The sequence below is a fragment of the Plectropomus leopardus genome, chromosome 15, assembly GCF_026936395.1.
Source record: "Plectropomus leopardus strain MGB_pleo_1.0 chromosome 15, ASM2693639v1, whole genome shotgun sequence".
Classification (NCBI taxonomy): Eukaryota; Metazoa; Chordata; class Actinopteri; order Perciformes; family Serranidae; genus Plectropomus; species Plectropomus leopardus.
In genome coordinates, this window is record NC_142190.1 from 19,851,649 (window position 1) to 19,872,745 (window position 21,097).

At 37.6% G+C, this 21,097-nt stretch overlaps 4 protein-coding genes across 4 annotated transcripts in view; 3 read left to right on the forward strand and 1 right to left on the reverse strand.

The window, feature by feature from the left end:
* Positions 1-6,731: 6,731 nt before the first annotated feature.
* Positions 6,732-21,097, reverse strand: part of LOC121952446 (olfactory receptor 5K4-like) — a 130,206-nt gene continuing 115,840 nt past the window's right edge. Inside the window, exon 4 of the transcript XR_015778990.1 lies at positions 6,732-6,894. The gene's annotated coding sequence lies outside the window, so the exon portion shown is untranslated. The remainder of the gene's footprint in view (positions 6,895-21,097) is intronic.
* Positions 8,238-9,203, forward strand: LOC121952758 (olfactory receptor 2AT4-like). The gene has a single exon (XM_042499585.2). The coding sequence runs from the start codon at positions 8,238-8,240 to the stop codon at positions 9,201-9,203; it is 966 nt and encodes a 321-aa protein (XP_042355519.2).
* LOC121965743 (olfactory receptor 1L4-like) lies at positions 12,868-13,833 on the forward strand. Its single transcript, XM_042515868.2, is given in 1 exon segment — positions 12,868-13,833. A coding segment is annotated over 1 exon segment (966 nt).
* LOC148187279 (olfactory receptor 1M1-like) lies at positions 17,294-18,259 on the forward strand. Its single transcript, XM_088088877.1, has one exon. It carries the CDS (start codon positions 17,294-17,296, stop codon positions 18,257-18,259), a length of 966 nt encoding a protein of 321 aa, XP_087945003.1.

Consider the following 21,097-nt stretch of genomic DNA (forward strand, 5'->3'; position numbering starts at 1 on the left):
AATGCAAATGAAAAAAATGTCCCTCTGAAGATAATCATGGGTATTTTTCTGATGCATGGGACAGAAGCTTGCCTATGACCTTATGGCACTGTCATTTCATTCAAAAAAGAAAAAAAAAAAAAAACAACAAGAAAAAAATCCTTATACACAGGAGCTTTTACAACTTGCTGTTGATGGACTGAATACTGAATAATCAGCAGCTGCATGTTTAATGCCTGTATTAATTAAGCTTTTACTGGCTGGGCTGTCCTCTCAAGGACAAATGGAAAATATTACTAGAAATTACTCCAATATCTTAATGAATGATTAGATATGTGAGGTGTACAGTTGTTGTGGATTTATTAAGCCATCCTCAGCTGCAAATTTTAGTCACAGAATAACTTTCTGTGTTTCAGTTTGATGGTACAAACACAAAGAAAAATGCCATGAAGCTGCTTACAGATCTGCATTCTGTGAGAAGTACAAACAGCATTCATATGCTTGTGTCTCCAAACAAACAAAATTATACTCTCTATGTATCAGAAAAACAGTTCTGCATTTCTTACTCAGATTGTAAATCATGGCCTCGTTTTCTGTGGCACATTTAACATAAGCACACCACTGTGGCTTTAATTACAGTAACACACAAATGTATTCCAAAACATTATTTTTTAATCACCTAAGCAATTCTAAAAAATGATAATAAAGCATTAAAATGCCTTATGACAATTATTCAGCCTAATTACTAGATGTTTGTTGCTCATTAAATCCCATTCCCATCAATCACACCTCCATATACTGGAGGTCTGCTAATTAGCTGCCAGCAAGCCTGTTTGAGCAGAAGGAGCATGTGATGGGCTGCTTTTCATTCAAATGGCTATGAAAAAATGCAGACTCAGCAGTTTAAATATTTCATGCTGTCCTTCGATGGAAAGAAGCTGCTGATCCTCTGAGGGGTCATAACACTGGTGTGTTACCTCAGAGAAAACAGCATCTGCTCTGACAACCTGTCCGTCACTTTCTGAGCTTTCAGAGAGCTCTTTCCCATCAGTCTCAAACCAACTTGTACAACCAGATTTTAAACCTGCAACCACAGGGCATTACAGAACAATACTTTCAACATTCTTGTCATCACACATTTACATTTTTGTCTGAAAGTTGATCCGAAATAAAGTCCTGTAAAGTCTCATTTTCATGTTTTTACAACACTCACATAACATTGCTAATTATAATGCGGTCAGCTGGAACATTATGTTCTCTGGGCTGCAGTTAATGTCATTCAGTGTGCATCAGAGTACACATTAACTTTCTGCAACCTTTTTGTCCTTTGCCTTTAATCTGTACACTACTGCCCCCGTGTGGGCATTAGGCTACAATGCAGCTCAATAAAGTAAACTGTCGTGTTTGAATTTCCTTGTTCAGGTGAGTGCACAGCAAACTCAACGTTGCATTTAATCTAAATTCATACCTTGAACTGCCTTGTTCACAATCTGTCTAATAATCCCAGTTTTTATGTTGCCTGAAATATACAAAAAAAAAAAGTGTCTGACTCCAATCTCAGAATTTAAGCACTATCATATCTCAAGGAAAGCAAAATGTGTGGTCTCACTACTAACTTTGAAGTATATGAAGGCAATAGATATATAATGAAATGTAACAAAAAGATACTACAGTATGTCTGGCAGCATCTGTCTGTCAGTCTCTGTAGTGCGGCAATAATTAAATATTTTTTCCTTCCAGTAATGAGAGAATTAAGCACTCCCACATCTGAATTTCAATGGAAACTTAGTTGATCGAAAATATGTGGCTCTCTTGTATTCTGAAGGATTACTCAGTACATGCAGTGCAGTGAATATAGAGATAATTTTTATGGCTGTGATATGATGCTGCTGATGAAAACAACTAATTTTATGTCTATTTTCAATTAAGGTCACTCTAAAAGTGACTCTGTCCAGTGACAATGATGTGAACTGGTGGGTCAAACATGTTTGGTTATTATTGAAAGTAAGATTAATTACAGAAGCATTTACATTCTCCTCTGCACAAAATATTGAACTATGTATTCACATTTACTGAGGATCCAGTTTTTTTAAGCAGAAGGGGAGGAAAGAGGATTGTTCCAGGCTGATAAAACAAAAGTTACCTTGTATTAACTCACACCTGTACTACTATTGTTACAGTATAAACATATCTGCGCTTATGGCTCAACAGAAACATTACTCATTATTTGAGAAATTGTGTTAATCAGGAGATTGAATTGTGAGTTCAGTGCTTTGTAATAGTGGCAAATGAGATTACTTAGGCTGAAGTGTGAACAGTAAAATCTGTTTGTTACAGGAAAGATTATAAACTAGCATGCTCTCATGATGACATCAGAAATTTGTCTCATTAGAAAAGTTTAACATGTTAAAAAGAGAGAGCTGTGTTCACCGAAGGCACCTGTTTGATGATAAAGACAGCATCAGGAAGTGATATATCATACTATGTCAGCCATAAAAAAGTGTTGATTACAAAGGAAAATACATTTATAGACATCTCAGATGGGAAAGCACAGTATGGGATTTTCACATCGTGGACAAAAAATATGAATGCAGTATTTATAGAAATTTGGAAGAAAAAACAAGCTATTGGTAAATTCATATTTATTTTCATTTTTTCTGTGTTCTGTATCTTTGTTAAATGTACTATGATTATCATCAATACTGTATTTTGCTGCAGCATCCCTAAATCTCACTTTTGGGTGATAGATGTGAAGCTTTGGGTAATAGTTGTTAAGTTGAAGAACAAGTCACTTCTTGGTGCTGCAAATCTTTTCTGTAACGCTCAAGTTAACTAAACAATTGTGTTGTGGACAACCCATGTCTTCAGTTATCCAGGTATAGTGGACAAATTGCAAATCACCTAACCCTTGTTAATAGTATTTAACAAGGGTTGGTTGACATGACAATATAAATTGTAAAATGATTGTAAAACAGGTAATTTCTCCACCTCATTTATACTTTATCCAGCCCTTTACCATGGCCCTTTCAGATATTGCTTGTATATGGCTGTTAGTGGCATGTATTTACAGGATTCTGATATCAATAAAATTACATATGATCTATCATGTTTTTAATCAATGTCATTTTGTTCCTTCGGTCTAAAAGTTGAAAACGTTCATTACATCAATCAAAAGAAAAAAGAAAAAAAGGAGCAAAGAACAGTTGTCGCAACACCATAAAAAACACCCTAAAGTCAGTACTGCAAGTGTTGCTTTTAGAAGAGCTGTTGTGGATTAGCATGTAAAGAGTGCCCACAACTCAGGGCCATCTGCGCTGGCTGTCATGTCCCCAGAGAAAGTTAATATTTTAAATTTCACACATCAATTTGTGACAGGCTCTCTACACTGAGAACACAAGTGCTCATTTTATATCCATTACCTTGGAGTGAAAAGAGTCATAAATCAACGTCAGGATTAAAGAAATGTAGATGAGGCAGTTTAGGCGCAGCCATAAATCACAGGCACTGCTAGTTAACAGTGGGAAAAGTTTGTTAAAATGTTATTTGCCTTTAACATTTTTATTAAATTTGGGGTGAAATTATATATTTTGACAATTTGACTATTCTCTCTTTTCTAAACCCCTACAAAACCTACTTTGTCAGTCACTAACTGGGGTGCTGAAACTCTAAATCCATTGATGGAGCTCTTGTCTCTGACTGCATCAATTCAAGGAGGGTTTTCTAAGTCTTGTCTTATCAGGAGCTCATAGTCAAGACATCTATTTTTACCCAATAACCTACAAAAATCAAAGCCCAGCTGAGGCTCATAAGTTTACAATTGGTGCAACTCATCAGGATAGAGTTTGTCATGAGTTTTATGCATAACAAGTAAGTCAAGGTCAGTGTGCTAGTCAAAAAGGGATTGAATTGGGCATACAGTTGCAGAGCAGGGAACCCAGAAGACATTGATTATATCGTTATTTATTGATTTTATTTTAGATGTACCGCCATAGTCTCGTCTTACACTTTCATGACATTCCCCTTGGAATTTACAACTTACATTCATTTTGTAATCAAAAAGGACATGATGACCCAAGACAAATGGATCATGCCTCAAAGAGCTGCTCTAATGAGTCCCAGTCGTGAGGGCATCTCTTGAGAATGATGCTTAATGACCTTGCCTGTAAACAAACCATCTACTGTTGAACCTTTGGCCTAATTAATCTCTTCCCTCTTTCATTAAAAATGGAAGTGGGAAAGAGGGAGTGCAAATATTTTAAAGAGACATTACATTTTGAGGAAAATTACTTGATTTCAAACACCCTCACAATAAGCCATCCTTACTTTAAACCCTCATAATATAAACAACTTTATGTTTTAGCCTTATAAAAATGAAGTTATATTAAATCTGCAGTTTAGCATAGATTCTTACCTTAATTTGACCAAGCATATGAAAAACTGTCCACAGTTTACTGTGACCCAAAACGTCTATTTTAGCAGTAAGTAAAAAGCCAGTCCTGATTCTCTAAGATGGTATTGTGTTTAACTGACTTAACCTCTGATAGTAAGCCTTTGCAGTTTGTAAACTGCACTTATCAGCTCTTATCTGCTCTGTTTTAATGGATTATGCTGGGCTCTTGGGCCTTCTCTAACTCTTAATGCTTTGACACACCTCACTTTTTCATGATTGGCTGTCAAAATGTTAATTTTTAAAACTTTGTGGTGAACTTGGACAAAACCTTTCCATGAATTTATTACACTATAAGAATTTGAATGCTTATGGAAAGTATGGAGACATCATATTATCATATTTTTAAGGTTTCAGACGTAAACATCGCATTGAGCCGATCAATCATAAGGGATTTATATCTTATCATTAATGCTACGTCAAATGTATTTAAATGGCACATTTCATACAACAGGCATTAACTGTGCTTCAGTTAAAACAAAAACAGTTGAAAAAGATCAGGCATGGCAAAAACATATAAGATAAAAAAAATGTAATAAGGTAAAAGGTATTACAATGAATAATGAAAAGGATAGGAAGGTATTATTAAAATAGGGAAAAGGGAATATATACTGTATATATATATATATAAACCTATTTTTTATTACACTGTTTTTTTCAAGTTATAATATTAACTTATTATTGTATATTAACATTTGACTTTATCATCTCTGGATGCACTGCTCCTTGTTTTTGACTGTTAACATGTAGGTGTCCTTGGGTGCTTCGAAAGATGCCTAGTAATAAAATGTATTATTATCATTATTATGATTATCACCATCATCATCAATCATTGTTATAATTATTATCATCGCTATTATTATTTACCAAAACAGTAGCCTTCTATTTTTTCAGGCTTATTAGAAGCGCTCTGAAACTTCTGCTGTTTCACACAAGTAAGTTCTAAATGTCTTGTGAGATTTCTGTTCATTCTCCAATGAATAATATCCTTTGTGCTGAAGTACGTTGTTTGTGTCCAATGCCAACGCAGCAAGAAACTGAGCACAAGTTTAATGGCACCTTTATCACACTTACAAAGGCGACTTCTGGAAGAGCGCCCATGGTGTGTAGGGGCCCCTCAGAGAGGAGGTGACTATTAGTCAATTAGAGGGTTTAAACTTGAGCTTCTCAACAACACTAATGACTCATTAATATCAGTGTACACCCGTTCCCATTACACTCCAGTTTTAATTGCGAGAGTGCAAAACCTTCTAATGGATGCAGATGAGATTAATTAGGCTTAACAGTAAAAGGTTTGTTTGTTACAGGCAGGGTCATTAACCAGCATCCTTTGGTAATGACATCACAAATAGGGCTCATTAGCAGGGCTCCCAGGAGTCAAAGAGATGCAGCAGAGAATAATTTTGTCTTGGGGTCACTGTGTCCTATTTGGTGATAAAAGCCCCTTTGGGAAATGCTATTCATTGGGATTGTTACACTTTGTTGTTAAGTCACTTCTCACTTCATACACTCCAAGTTTATACAAAGTGTGGAGGTTTATGGAAATGTGTCATGAAATTGTAAGTTCTCCATTACTAAACAGTGTATGGTCAGTCGATTAGTATTGTATTTTTAATAGTCATGGTTGAATGTGATAGACCAAAGACAGCTTTGATCATTTGTTGATCACGTAGTTGCGCAATCTATTGGGTTCCAAGATTTAATCAAGCCTTTACAAAAAAAAAGAAGTCTTACTGTGTAGTCTAAGGAAACTTAGTTTGTCATTTTATAAGAGGTACTCTTGGGGAAAAAACTGGCAATACACAGGTGCCCAAATTTTCCATCCATTTCCCACCAAATGTGAGACTGAAAGACCTGCTAATGGATGCAGGTGAGATTAATTAGGACACATTTAAACAGTAAAAGGTTTGTTTGTTACAACAAAGGTCATTATCCTGTATTCTCGGATGACAGAATGTTAGAACTGGTTCATTAAAAAGACTCTGAGGATGCAGCAGGAAGTTTTCTGGAGTCATTATGTAATGTTGGATGGTAAACGAACCCACAGAGAGGATGACTCTTATAGTGTACTTTTGTTTTTCACTCACTTTAAGTCATATAAAGATTTTTTTTACATTCTACAGATTACACTGTGGTCTTCAGTACTTACTAAGGTTAAACTAAATATATCTATAGAAATCTGTAATGATAATTTTGGTGTGTAATGGCTGATGGGTAAGGCCGAAGCGTCCTTGCAATCCAATTGAAATGTAGAAATGCAGAAATGTTTAATGCCAAAATTTTATTCTAGTGACTGCTGGTCTTTAGGATACCCATGGATGAGGCAGGGGTTCTTGGTGGATAAAAGTTTGTTTCCCATTACTACGACTAGATGACACAATGATGGGAGTGACGCATCTTACAGCCTATGATGAGTAGATTTGCGATGACAGGAGGAGTGGCACATTGCAGTTGTCCAATGATGTTGACTGAAAAAAGACAAAAAATCTTCACTGTAGAGTGTCTTAGTATTAGATGTGCGGTCAGATGCTGGAGTTGTATGTATTTGCAAAATGTGGCCGCTATCATCAGCGAGTGATACAACCAGTCAGTATCAGCCACGGACATTCATAATGTGCCATAACAGCACCGTAATTTTAAATAAAATAAATTAATAAATCCAGAATAATACAAGTGAACAAACAAGCAGATATAGCAAGCTTATATTTTGGCAAGTGACAATTGTCAAATGTTGGTGAAAATGCTCCAACCAGTTGTAATTCATTGAGGAGGAGAAGAAAACCTGCCCGATCTTATCATCCTTATTTCTGATAAGTGAACAAGAGTTGTGTTTAATTTGAGACAACACTGGTCTGTAAAAATGTGTGCACTGCGCTGCATATAAGTTTACTCACAGAAGTACACCACAAAAGACCACTTTGCTGGGGGGAGAACAGGCAGCAGCTCTGGAGACGGATCCCCAGTCAATGAAATTCTGAATCCAGCCAGCCCAATGCCCAGCCTAGGGGCAGCGGTCAGCCCTGGCTCTCCAACAGATCAGCAAACTTTCTGTTGATGCATTTACACAAGTTAGACCTGGTGCTGCTGCTGGCTACCAGCCAGCTGTGACACCCAGCGCTGGGCAGTTTGCACTGACCAAATTCAAGCCAATACAGATACTAAAAACAGGTCTGTCTCCAAAGTTAATATTATGACCTGGTGGGAGTGACTTAGGACAGAGATGGAAATGGTGGGAGCTGCAGCAGCAAAGTGGATTCTCAAATTCTGCCTTTTCCATATTTCTGCCAAGCCTGCTTTAAGTGTTACCAATTACAACCTGCATGTTTTTTTTCTGCTTTTCAGACAAATTTGTTTTGTCTTGCTGCAAGATGAGTTAGAAGACAACACACTATAGTCAAGGGGATTCAGTGAAATGGCGCTGCTCATTATTGTATTGTTGATCCATATTATTCTTAACTAGATGACTGCATCATATCTCTGGAGATCAATGAAAAGGGTATAACTCCACTGTGCACAGGTCAGACATGCTGACATATAATGGCTACCGTTGGAGTCAGCATCATGTGAAATCACATTGTGTAAAACGACCAATCGCAGAACAGGTGAGCCAAAAGTACACTGCATTTTGTCCTGTGTTGTATTCATCACTCAGGGTGAAAAATTAATGGTTTCATTGCTAAATGAACAAGTGTATGTACAGTAATTTGAAGAATATGTCTGGAATGATCAGCAATAATATGCATTTTTTTCCCCTCTTTTTCAGATCAGTGTGCTTTGAAACACTGTAACACGCAGTCTGTAATGGTTGGCTATGTCTTCTCTCAAGACTGTATTAAATGACTCTGTCATCATTCATCCTCCAGGCTTCTATATCATCGCATTTCAGACGTTTCCTTACATCCGTGTCTACATCATCTTTCTTGCATTTGTCTATGTGGTTTCACTAGTGTTTAACACTTTATTGATCTATATCATTTTTTGTGACCACCGCTTACACACTCCAAAATTTCTGGCTGTTGTCAACCTTGCAGTAATTGATATAATGTTAAACACAAGCACTATTCCCAGCATGATCAAGACATTTGTCTTTAAGGACAACTTTGTTCCATTCAATCTTTGTCTGTTACAAATGTTTGCCTACTACACTTTTGTGACTTTGGAGTCATGGGCACTTGCTGTTCTTGCTTATGACAGATTGATTGCAATATGTTTCCCTCTGCGTCAAAACTTACTCAACACACCACTCATCATGTCTTGTATTATAAGCCTAAATTGGGTTTACATTGTTGGACTAGTTGCATATGGTGTGGGGATCATGACACGACTGTCTTTTTGCAAATCAGTCAGAGTGTTCAGCTATTTCTGTGACTATGCACCTGTGTTTAGACTCGCCTGTAATGACAACACACTGCAGTGGTTAGTAGGTTCATATGGTGGTATGTTTAATCTGATGACCCCCTTTGCTTTTATTTGTCTGTCTTATATCAGCATCCTGGTCACTGTGTTCAGGATGAAATCAGTAACTAGTAGGATCAAAACTCTCGCCACTTGCATTGAGCACCTGGTCCTTGTTGCTATATTTTATATTCCTATAATCATCATTTTCTTCATAGGGCTTTATGTGCGAGCCATTGACCCAGACCAGCGTGTGCTGAGCCTGTCGCTGTCCTCTTGCATCCCACCCTGCATCAATCCTATTGTTTATTCTTTGAAAACTAAAGAGATTAAAACCAGAGCGCTGACACTGGTCCACAGAATGAAAACAAGACCACACTAAAGTAATCTGTGGATAATTTTAACAGTCTCAGTAAATGGTGTGTTTCTTTCTGTGTGTGTGTGTGTGTGCGTGTGTGTGTTTGTGTGTGCGCATGTGCGAGTGTGTGTGACAAAAAAGGGCTCCTTGCACAAATCTGTCATTGTGAAACAGAGAAGCCCCGATGGTTTTGTCTGGTTCATAAAGTTTCCACACATTTGTAGTATGATCTTACTCATCTCTCATTATTTACATTTTTTTCCTTAATTTTTTTTTAAAATCCTGACATGATGTACACTCGTGAATATCAAAAACTAAATAAAATACTGCTGACTTATTTGGACCAAAAGGACTTGGTTGTATGGGAATGTAAGAGTATAATTTTTTGTGTAATTGGTTGCTCTGACTCTAACTGTATGTGTTTCCTAAAACAATCATATTGAAACACTTTGACTTTATAAAATTGTAATTCACATTTTATCCATAATAAAATTGTCCTGAGGTACTTGCAAAGCAGTAAAGTCTGCCATATTGTGGAGGTCAAGATCTGCTTGTAAACTAATACATGTGTATTGAGAGATGCAGATTTTTTACGACAAAATTAACTGTAACTCTCTTAATGGCTTACACACATAAAAAAGTCGTTAGAGCACCACATCCATGCCACCTATGGTGCTGTCCTTCTGGCTTCACATTTTACACAGACCTATTTTCGGACATTATATACAGAATAGCAAGGCAACATAATGGCATGATATTCCCGCTTGTCCAGCTTTGGCAGTGTAAATGCACCTAGAGAAACGAGGGGGTTGTGTTTGCAGTGATGGACTGTAACTAAAGCCTCATTCTAGCCTCTTAAAGATCAAATGGTGTGTTACTCTATAGTCTAAAGAAACCTAACTTGTTATTTCAGAGGAGGTACTCTTGGGGAAAGGCTAGCAATACACATGGGCCCCAATTCCTAAACTATTTCCCACCAAATGCAAGACCTGCTAACAGATGCAGGTCAGATTAATTAGGCCTCTTTAAACAGTTAAAGGTTTGTTTGTAACAAGAAAGGTCATTACCCTGTATTCTCAAATGATGAAATCTCAATCTGGGTTCATTAGAAAGACTCTGAGGTGTGAGATGCAGCAGAAAAATCTGTTTGTCTGTAGTTATTATGTAATGTTAGACATCCCTCCAGAGAGGAAGATGCTTTAGACTTTTCTTGTTTTTCACTCACTTTAAGTCATACAAAGATTTTTTTTTAACAATAGATCAAATATTTCAAGAGAAATCTGGTAATGTTGGTGTGTGATGACTAATAGGAAGGCTGAAGTGTGTTTCCAAGTCAATCACCAGAATAAGGCTACGGTTGAATTGTCCTTTTTGCTTAGGAAAGTTCCTAACTGAGTGAAATGACCAGAAAGTCTGTAGTAAGAGCAGCTGCCATGATAAGAGCTGTTTGAACTCTCCTGGTATGAAGAAAAGGAGCTTCAACGCACCCTTTATAATCTCCTTTAGCATAGGATATTCTGGTCCATCCCTTACCAATGGAAAAGAGAGAATTCTATCCCACAATTCCTTGTGGCGGCAACATTTTAACCGACACACCACATCGGCCAATTTCTGGGAAATCAACTATTTTGACACATTCCATCCACAGCCTGAGCCCAACTGAATGTGAAAGGTGTTTACTCAGATGCGTGCTGGTTTTTAAGCTGTTGTATACACAAGCTTATAATCAGATCTTTGCCCTGAAAGTATATGTTTTTAAAAAACACATTTTTAGTCATTTTTATATATTTATCACATTCTTATATTATGCTTTAAAAGTTTAAACATTAACTATTCATCATTTTCTTCAATGGAGCCTTTAAGTGAAAATATTTCATATGATTGTAATTCTATAACCAGTGACAATAAACATCCTAAGAAAATCAAAATCAGGGCGCCTGGTGGCCCAGTGAATAGAGCAGGGGCCCATGTACAGAGGCTGTGTCCTCACTGCAGCTGCCGCAGGTTTGATTCCAGCTTCAGCCCTTTGCTGCATGTTGCCCCCTCTCTCTCCCCCCCTTTCACACTAAACAACTGTCCTATCAATGAAAGACAAAAGCACCCCCCGAAAAAAATCTTTAAAATAAACAAAAAAAAAAAAAATAACAATCACTATATTATATCCAGGGGACATTTTAATCCAAGTGATGTTTTTTGATGACTTCACACTGTGAACGCACCTACACATTTATATTCCATATGTGGTGTCTGGATCCACTTAACCTGAGGGTAATAAAAGTCTGGAAACTGTGGGTTCTGTGTACCTTCACTGTCCTCCTCCTATCTGGGCCTGGTGCTAGTGTGTGTGTGTGTGTGTGTGCGTGCGTGTGTGTGTGTGTGTGTGTGTGTGTGTGTGTGTGTGTGTGTGTGTGTGTGTGTGTGTGTGTGTGTGTGTGTGTGTGTAGTACAGCGTGCGTGCGTGCGTGCGTGCGTCCGTGCTTTCTTTTTGTTTGTATACGTGTGTGTCTGCAAAGTTGCAACATTGTCACATTTCAAGCACTGACAATTGTCTCTGTTCACATTCCCGCAGACTCCACCCTCTGTCTTGCCGGAATCATTTTATATTTATTCAAACTCTAACCCAGCTGCAAATTGGGGTGGTACATAACATATGAATTGTATAGCCTTAATGGCTCCTTATCACAATCAATTAAGACAGCGAAAATATTCCCTGCTCAGAGGGCCTTGGAAATTATTTTAGGAGAGAGGAGAGCTCTGGAAGATGATGAGGAGGAAGAGTTTTCGGAATATGAGGATCCCATTTCTTTCAATTAAGAGTCACACTGTGAGTTTGAAGATGAGTATGAGAATTACCATGAGCCAGCTCCAAAACGAGCCAATCAGAATCCAGCCACAAGATCGCACTGCCGGTACAACAACTGATGGCCAGCCCAGGACCAGCCCATCAGCGGCCAGCCCAGTACCACCCTATCAGGAACCAGCCCATCGGCGGCCAGCCCAGGACCACCCTATCAGGGACCAGCCCATCTGGGAATTTGTCAAATTAAGTTCAAAGAAATAAACTTCATAGTGATAAAAAACATTGCTTCTTTGGACTTTTTCACCCAGATTTTGATTATAACTGACAGCCCTGACTCACGGTCAAGTCAACAAACTCTCTGTTGATGCAGTTACATCTTTTCAGGATTCTGGTTTCCCAAGTTTTAAGTATTATTTATCATAACCTCCATGTTTTCAAGTTCTTCAGATAAGTTTGTCTTGTTTTGTTGCAAGAAGAGTTGGAAGACAACACATTACTTTCAGTAATTTCAGTAAGAGGACATTGCTCATTACTGTATTGTTGATCCATATTATTCTTAATTAGATGACTGTGTGTTACCTCTGGAGATCACTGAGGAGGGTATAACTCCACTGTGCACAGGTCAGACATGCTGACATTCACTGGCTACTGTTGGAGTCAGCATCATGTGGAATCACACTGTGTAAAACCATTATCAACAGAACAGGTGAGCCAAAGTAAACTGTATTATTCCCTATGTTATATTCATCAGTCAGGGGCCAAAATTATGGTTTCATGGACAAATGCACAAATGTATATACATCCATTTGAAGAATGTGACTGGAAAGATAAGCTATAAAATTCATTTTCACGTCTTTTTCAGATCAGACAGCTTTACTGAGTTCAGCTATGTCTTCTGTCAGTGCGGTTAGAAATGACTCTGTCATCATTCATCCTTCAGGCTTCTATATCATCGCATTTCAGACGTTTCCGTACATCCGTGTCTACATCATCTTTCTCGCATTTGTCTATATGGTTACAATCGTGTTTAATACTTTACTGATCTATATCATTTCTTGTGACCACCGCTTACACACTCCAAAATTTCTGGCTGTTGTCAACCTTGCAGTAATTGATATAATGTTAAACACAAGCACTATTCCCAGCATGATCAAGACATTTGTCTTTCAGGACAACTTTGTTCCATTCAATCTTTGTCTGTTGCAAATGTTTGTCTACTACACTTTTATGACTTTGGAGTCATATGCACTTGCTGTGCTTGCTTATGACAGATTGATTGCAATATGTTTCCCTCTGCATCAAAACTTACTCAACACACCACTCATCATGTCTTGTATTATAGGTCTGAATTAGGTTTACACTGTGGGACTAGACGCATATGGCACAGTGATCATGACTCGACTGTCTTTTTGCAAATCAGTCAGAGTGTTCAGCTATTTCTGTGACTATGCACCTGTGTTTAGACTCGCCTGTAATGACAACACACTGCAGTGGTTAGCAGCTTCAAATGGTGGTATGTTTAATCTGATGACCCCCTTTGCTTTTATTTGTCTGTCTTATATCAGCATCCTGGTCACTGTGTTCAGGATGAAATCAGTGACTAGTAGGATCAAAGCTCTCGCCACTTGCACTGAGCACCTGGTCCTTGTTGCTGTATTTTATATTTCTATAATCATCATTTTCTTTGTAGGGCTTTATGTGCGAGCCATTGACCCAGACCAGCGTGTGCTGAGCCTGTCGCTGTCCTCTTGCATCCCACCCTGCATCAATCCTATTGTTTATTCTTTGAAAACTAAAGAGATTAAAACCAGAGCCCTGACACTGGTCCACAGAATGAAAACAAGACCACACTAAAGTAATATGTGGACAGATTTAACAGTCTTAGTAAACAGTGTGTGTGAGTGTGTTCCACAGTAACAGATTTGTGCAATACGCCTCTTTTGTCACACCACACACACACGCACACACGCACATACACGCACGCACACACGCACACACACACACACACACACACACACAGGTAACAGGGATTGTTTTGCCTGGTTCATCAGCATAAAAATAAAACACAACAAAGTTTCCACACATTTTTAGTATCATTTTACTGATCTCTCATTATGTCTTATGTTTTTGTCTTAATATTTATTTTGATATCCTGCCATGATGTACACACATGTAAATATCTAAAGTAGATCAATTACTGCTGATTCATTTGGAGATAAAATATACTTGCTTGTATTTGAATGTAACTGTATAACATTTGTGTTATTGGTTGCTCTGACTCTAACTGAACGTGTTTCCGAAAACAATCATATGGAAGCACTTTGACTTTATAGTATTGTAATTCACATTTTATCCATAATAAAACTGTCCTGAGGTACTTGCAAAGCTGTAAAGTCAGTCATGTAAAGTCTTCCATGACAGATATAAGGTCTAGACAAGCACCTCTCTGCTTTACATTAGGACAACTGTGAGACCTGAGTGGTCAAGAAGGTTTTGACAAGTCAGTGTCTAAGCAGAACCACAGAGACGTACATGAGCTCAGCGGTGGGCATAAAACAGGTTGTAACGGGTTGGACGTTTGCATTCCTAGGGGTGCAAACTCACCGGGTTGAATAAGTGACAAGGGTAGGTTGAGGGGTGGCTAATGAAGACAGAGAAGATAGTGGGCTGTGTTTTCACTGGTAAAATGTAACTAAGTACATTTGCACAAGGACTGTACTTCAGCACCAATTTGAGGTTAAATTACTTTCATATTTAACTGGCTGCTTGTTTTTTCTTCCACTTCACTACACCACAGACGTATACACTGTACTTTTTTACTGCAATTCATTTGTGTGACAGTTGTACTTTCGTTTGAAATGACAGTTTCCACCCATTCCCTCTCCGGTTAAAACCTTGTATCTCTGGGTGTGTCAAATGTTTGTGATACACTGAACGAGAAGTGCTCTTTTATATGTTGAGAAAATAAACTCATTTAAAATCCTCTTGTATCAGCTGCAAAATGCAACGTCACAAAGCTGAAAACAGGGATGTTTTTCTGACTTTTTAGAGATACTTGGTTCTCACTGGACATCCACGCTACAAACAAATGATGATTTTATACGATCTGATGCATTGCTGTAAATTAAACTCCTCAACAGAAAAAAGGAGTTAAGATGAGCACAACCTTAAACATCTACAGGAAGAAAAAGCAGCATACACATTAATGCAAAACTGCGTTGGACAGCGGGGGTCAATTAAAGAACTGCAAATCATGGTCATACGTTGCATTCTGCCTCACAGTGTGCGGAGTCCCCCCATCTCGCTATATCTCAAAAACTCATTGGATCAACATACAAATTACCTTATTTGGGTAAAAATGTTGATTTTCATCAAAAGGTTACCAGGTTGCCACTTTGTATTCCAGCACTGGTGACAAAAACCACAATGCAAAGCGACCCAAAAAAGAAAGATGGATTCATCAAAAAGAGAGTTTCACAATAAACGAAACAAAACACTTATTAATATCGGCAATGTGTTTCAGAGATGGAGAGAAAGTATTGCGAAGAGTTTAGCCGTCTGCCAACCGCAGCAAAAGGCTCATAACTGTGGGTTCAGGATAACATTTATCTAATGTTAGCGAGAGTCTCCAATCACATTTTTATGTCTCAAATTGCATACTGCTGTACTAACACTTTATATTTTGAGTGCAAAAGTGTGTTTACACAAAGAAGCGCAGCAATATTAGTAGCTACCTGAATGGTGCACTCATAATGGTCAAAAAGTTGAGTGTGGTACTTTGGACAATTTCTCACCCTCAGTGGTCGCTGTGCTGCCTATGTAGTGCAAGAGGTCAACTGCTGCTGTAAACATTAAAAAATATTCTACAAATATACAGTAGTATTTTTTCCAATAATGTTAAAACGTCAAAACATAAAATAGAACAAATTTTCCCAAAACCCAACAATATTTCAAAAAACAAAACATTTGATAAAACAAAGCAACATTTCGGCAAAAACTTTAAGATTTCCAAAAACATTATACGATTTCCCAAAACACAACATCATTGCACAAAACACAATATTTCACAAAACACTACAGCATTTCACAAAACAAAACAACCTTTGGAGAGACTCAAACCAGAAAATGTAGATACTATTGGACAATCATTCCTTGCTGCTGATTGGATGCACTAGTCTGTGACAAACATCAGTATTTCCTCTTCTGTTTGCTTTTCGGTAGACTGCATGCCTTGCAGAATTTTGCTGCCTTGTCACGGTTGTGTTATGCACTCCTTAGAGCCATTAGACTCCATTGACAGACAAAGATTTCACTCCAAAGAGCACAATAAATGTGTGTGTGTGTGTGTGTGTGTCTGTGTGTGAGTGCTTTCTTTTTGTTTGTATACATGTGTGTGTCTGCAAAGTTGCAACATTGTCACATTTCAAGCACTGACAATTGTCTCCGTTCATATTCCCGCAGACAATCAGAATCCAGCCACAAGATCGCACTGCCGGTACAACTGATGGCCAGCCCAGGACCAGCCCATCAGCGGCCAGGCACAGGATCACCCTATCAAGAACCAGCCCATCGGCGGCCAGGCACAGGATCACCCTATCAAGAACCAGCCCATCGGCGGCCAGCCCAGGACCACCCTATCAGGGACCAGCCCATCTGGACATTTGTCAAATTAAGTTCAAAGAAATAAACTTCATAGTGATAAAAAACATTGCTTCTTTGGACTTTTTCACCCAGATTTTGATTATAACTGACAGCCCCGACTCACGGTCAAGTCAACAAACTCTCTGTTGATGCAGTTACATCTTTTCAGGATTCTGGTTTCCCAAGTTTTAAGTATTATTTATCATAACCTCCATGTTTTCAAGTTCTTCAGATAAGTTTGTCTTGTTTTGTTGCAAGAAGAGTTGGAAGACAACACATTACTTTCAGTAATTTCAGTAAGAGGACATTGCTCATTACTGTATTGTTGATCCATATTATTCTTAATTAGATGACTGTGTGTTACCTCTGGAGATCACTGAGGAGGGTATAACTCCACTGTGCACAGGTCAGACATGCTGACATTCACTGGCTACTGTTGGAGTCAGCATCATGTGGAGTCACACTGTGTAAAACCATTATCAACAGAACAGGTGAGCCAAAGTAAACTGTATTATTCCCTATGTTATATTCATCAGTCAGGGTCCAAAATTATGGTTTCATGGACAAATGCACAAATGTATATACATCCATTTGAAGAATGTGACTGGAAAGATAAGCTATAAAATTCATTTTCACGTCTTTTTCAGATCAGACAGCTTTACTGAGTTCAGCTATGTCTTCTGTCAGTGCGGTTAGAAATGACTCTGTCATCATTCATCCTTCAGGCTTCTATATCATCGCATTTCAGACGTTTCCGTACATCCGTGTCTACATCATCTTTCTCGCATTTGTCTATATGGTTACAATCGTGTTTAATACTTTACTGATCTATATCATTTCTTGTGACCACCGCTTACACACTCCAAAATTTCTGGCTGTTGTCAACCTTGCAGTAATTGATATAATGTTAAACACAAGCACTATTCCCAGCATGATCAAGACATTCGTCTTTAAGGACAACTTTGTTCCATTCAATCTTTGTCTGTTACAAATGTTTGTCTACTACACTTTTATGACTTTGGAGTCATGGGCACTCGCTGTTCTTGCTTATGACAGATTGATTGCAATATGTTTACCTCTCCATCAAAACTTACTCAACACACCACTCATTATGACTTGTATTATAGGCCTGACTTGGGTTTACACTGTGGGACTAGATGCATATGGCACAGTGATCATGACTCGACTGTCTTTTTGCAAATCAGTCAGAGTGTTCAGCTATTTCTGTGACTATGCACCTGTGTTTAGACTCGCCTGTAATGACAACACACTGCAGTGGTTAGTAGCTTCACATTCTAGTATGTTTAATCTGATGACCCCCTTTGCTTTTATTTGTCTGTCTTATATCGGCATCTTGGTCACTGTGTTCAGGATGAAATCAGTAACTAGTAGGAACAAAACTCTCGCCACTTGCATTGAGCACCTGGTCCTTGTTGCTGTATTTTATATTCCGATAATCATCATTTTCTTCATGGGGCTTTTTGTGCGAGCCATTGACCCAGACCAGCGTGTGCTGAGCCTGTCGCTGTCCTCTTGCATCCCACCCTGCATCAATCCTACTGTATATTCTTTGAAAACTAAAGAGATTAAAACCAGAGCCCTGACACTGGTCTACAGGATGAAAACAAGACCACACTAAAGCAATCTGTGGACAGATTTAACAGTCTTAGTAAACAGTGTGTGTGTGTGTGTGTGTTCCACAGTAACAGATTTGTGCAATACGACTGTCACACCACACACACACACACACACACACATACATGCGAACATGAATAATAGGGGACTATCTAAGTGTACTATCCAAGAGGGAACCTTTATTAGCAGTCATTTTAAAAATACAAAACTAGAATTGAAAATTTACTTTTGAGGTCTTCTTTCACAATATTACTGCAAATGTGATTTTTACAATTTTTTAAAGAAATTGCCAAGAGGGGACCTGAAGCCTTGAGCGACGTCTGCCTATCAAAGGGGGGACATCCATATACTGCAGTCAAACTGGTTTATCCTGGTTCTCTCACCTATAGAGTGCTTCTTTTTCACTAAAACTTCATTTGTATCTTTAAAAATGGGTATGTAAACTTTATTGCTTGCAATATATCAACATTTTTTGTGATAATAAATATTACAGAAATAATACTTGCCAAAGCAAAGTATATCTTTTAAAGAAGGCTCCCATAATCCTGTGAATTCAGTTTTATCTTACTTAGTATTTACTGTTAATAACTTTATTGTTGTCTTTATATATATATATATATATATATATATATATGTATATTTAGACCAGACCAATTGTAACTACCAATGTATCACCAAAAATTCAGAAAATAAATCTATTAACGAGTAACATTATACATAAAATGATCAGCAATATAATTACTTATTTTAATAAATAATATATTTATTTTAATTAATTAATCACTATAAAATGATTTAACACAAGTCTGTGACTAGACCTTAAAAGCTGTTTGCTTCCAAAAGAAAGAAATCAAACTGACATGACAGATGAGCTCAGGTCCAGAGAAGTCAGTGGTGTTTCTGGATTTTGTTGAATCTGGCTTTCACTTAGCATAGTAGAGTCTTAACTTGCATTTATAGATGCAGTGATGAACTGTGTTCACTGTCAGTGGTTTTCAGTGTCCCCAAGCTCATTTTGTGATATCATGTTGGTATTTAATGCAGTGCAGCTTTATGGGTCAAAGGTCATGGCCATTCATTTTTGGTTTTTAGCCTTGTCCCTTTTATGCAGAGATTTCTCAAGGTTCTCTAAATCTTTTCATGCTATTATGGCAGATAGTTAATGGATTTGAACAGCAAATATCTTGTTTTGTAATGTATTCCTTTGTGTTCACATAGTTTTTCAGTGATGGATGAAACACCTGTGTTTGTTAGTGTATTTTAGCATTATCTAATCTAGACCCCATTCAAAGATGTTTGTTTTTTAATGACTACAGTCTGTAACACATACTACACACACTGGCATGCAGCATTGTCACAGTGCACAGAGAGTGTGCGTAAAGTGAAAGGCACATAATAAATGTTACGATAAGTTCACAATGACACTCAGCTTTACAGGACTTTACATTCCAGTATTGTAAACTGAAACTTTTCTTTAGCACTTAAAGTTTAACTGGTATGTTAGTGTTTTTGATGGGCATTGAAATGGTGATGAGCCACCAACTACTCATCTCAAAACCATCACAACAGGATACACATCTATGAATGGGCCTTCATAAGTCGACTTCTGTTTGTACTCTTTGAACTTTGCACTCTAAAAAGAAAAAAAATGTCCACACTCCATTTCCTTTTGTAAGAAAACTAAAAAGGAGTTTTAAATTAAAATTATGTAACATCAAACTTTGACTTGACCTTTAAAATTGTTCAATTTCCAAAATACTTACCTGACCAGTTTTCACAAGTAGTGAATGTCAATCAAGTTTTCAATATACTTGTGTTCTCAGTCTGTACTTAAAGAAATGCAACTTGTTTGTTGGTGCACATTACAGAAGAAGGTCCACCCTTGAGTAGGATATAATGACATGAGTCCACTGTTGGCTGGTACATAATGTCACAAGTTCCTTCTTAGATAGCACGGAGTGACGTTCACACTCAACCATGTAAAGCACATACAAACATATTTAATAATACTTGTGAAAAAATCTCATCTGAATAATGTTACATTTCTTCTTCAAATATGATTTGTTAGTATGTTTGTGTAACAGAATATAAAGGCTCAACTTTAGTAGCTGGCTTAACCATTTTATGGCTTGATACTGTATTAATGGGAAATTATGCCCATTTCTAAAATACATACATATTATTTCTATGATCTAAGGCAGTCTAAAAACATTAGTAAACATGGGCAACTCGCTCCCATATCCAAAAACTGGAGTGCTTGTGATGTCATGTGATATAAAGTGTAGAGTTGCTCCATTGATATGAAATTGTGAAAGATTTTCTAGATGACACTGAGAACAGCCAGAACAATGTTATAAGTATATGGGAACATTTTCTGTTACAGAACTGACAACACCAATATAATAAAGTTCATTTGGGTTTAAGGGATAACAAACATTCTGTTGGTCCCCAAAATTAGGCTCTCGATGAGCAGAAGGAGCAGCTCCAGACTTTATACTTCATGACATTACAAGTCTGAGACTTCTTTCTCTAGTGTCTAGATCAGAGATATCACACATACTGGCTGATCCCTTGGCCATGGAAAAAACATACTGGAATTCCTACTTTAGATGTTCACCTTTACAATGAAGGGTTTCCCAGAAAGGACCAAAACGATATAAAAGTCAGCAACAGTATTTGCTGATTAATCATAAAATAGATTTATTATCAGACTTTTACTGGAAATTCCCATTAAGAGTTATTACAAACACAGGATCTCTTTTACAATGTATGTGCGTGCTTTCAATTTATATGCATAAGAATGCATTTTCTTTGTTGATCAACATTACAGAAAAAAGGGCCA

Excerpts from the sequence above, each read along its gene's own strand:
- LOC121952758 (XM_042499585.2), top strand. The coding sequence starts at position 8,238 with ATGTCTTCTCTCAAGACTGTATTAAATGACTCTGTCATCATTCATCCT.
- LOC148187279 (XM_088088877.1), top strand. The coding sequence starts at position 17,294 with ATGTCTTCTGTCAGTGCGGTTAGAAATGACTCTGTCATCATTCATCCT.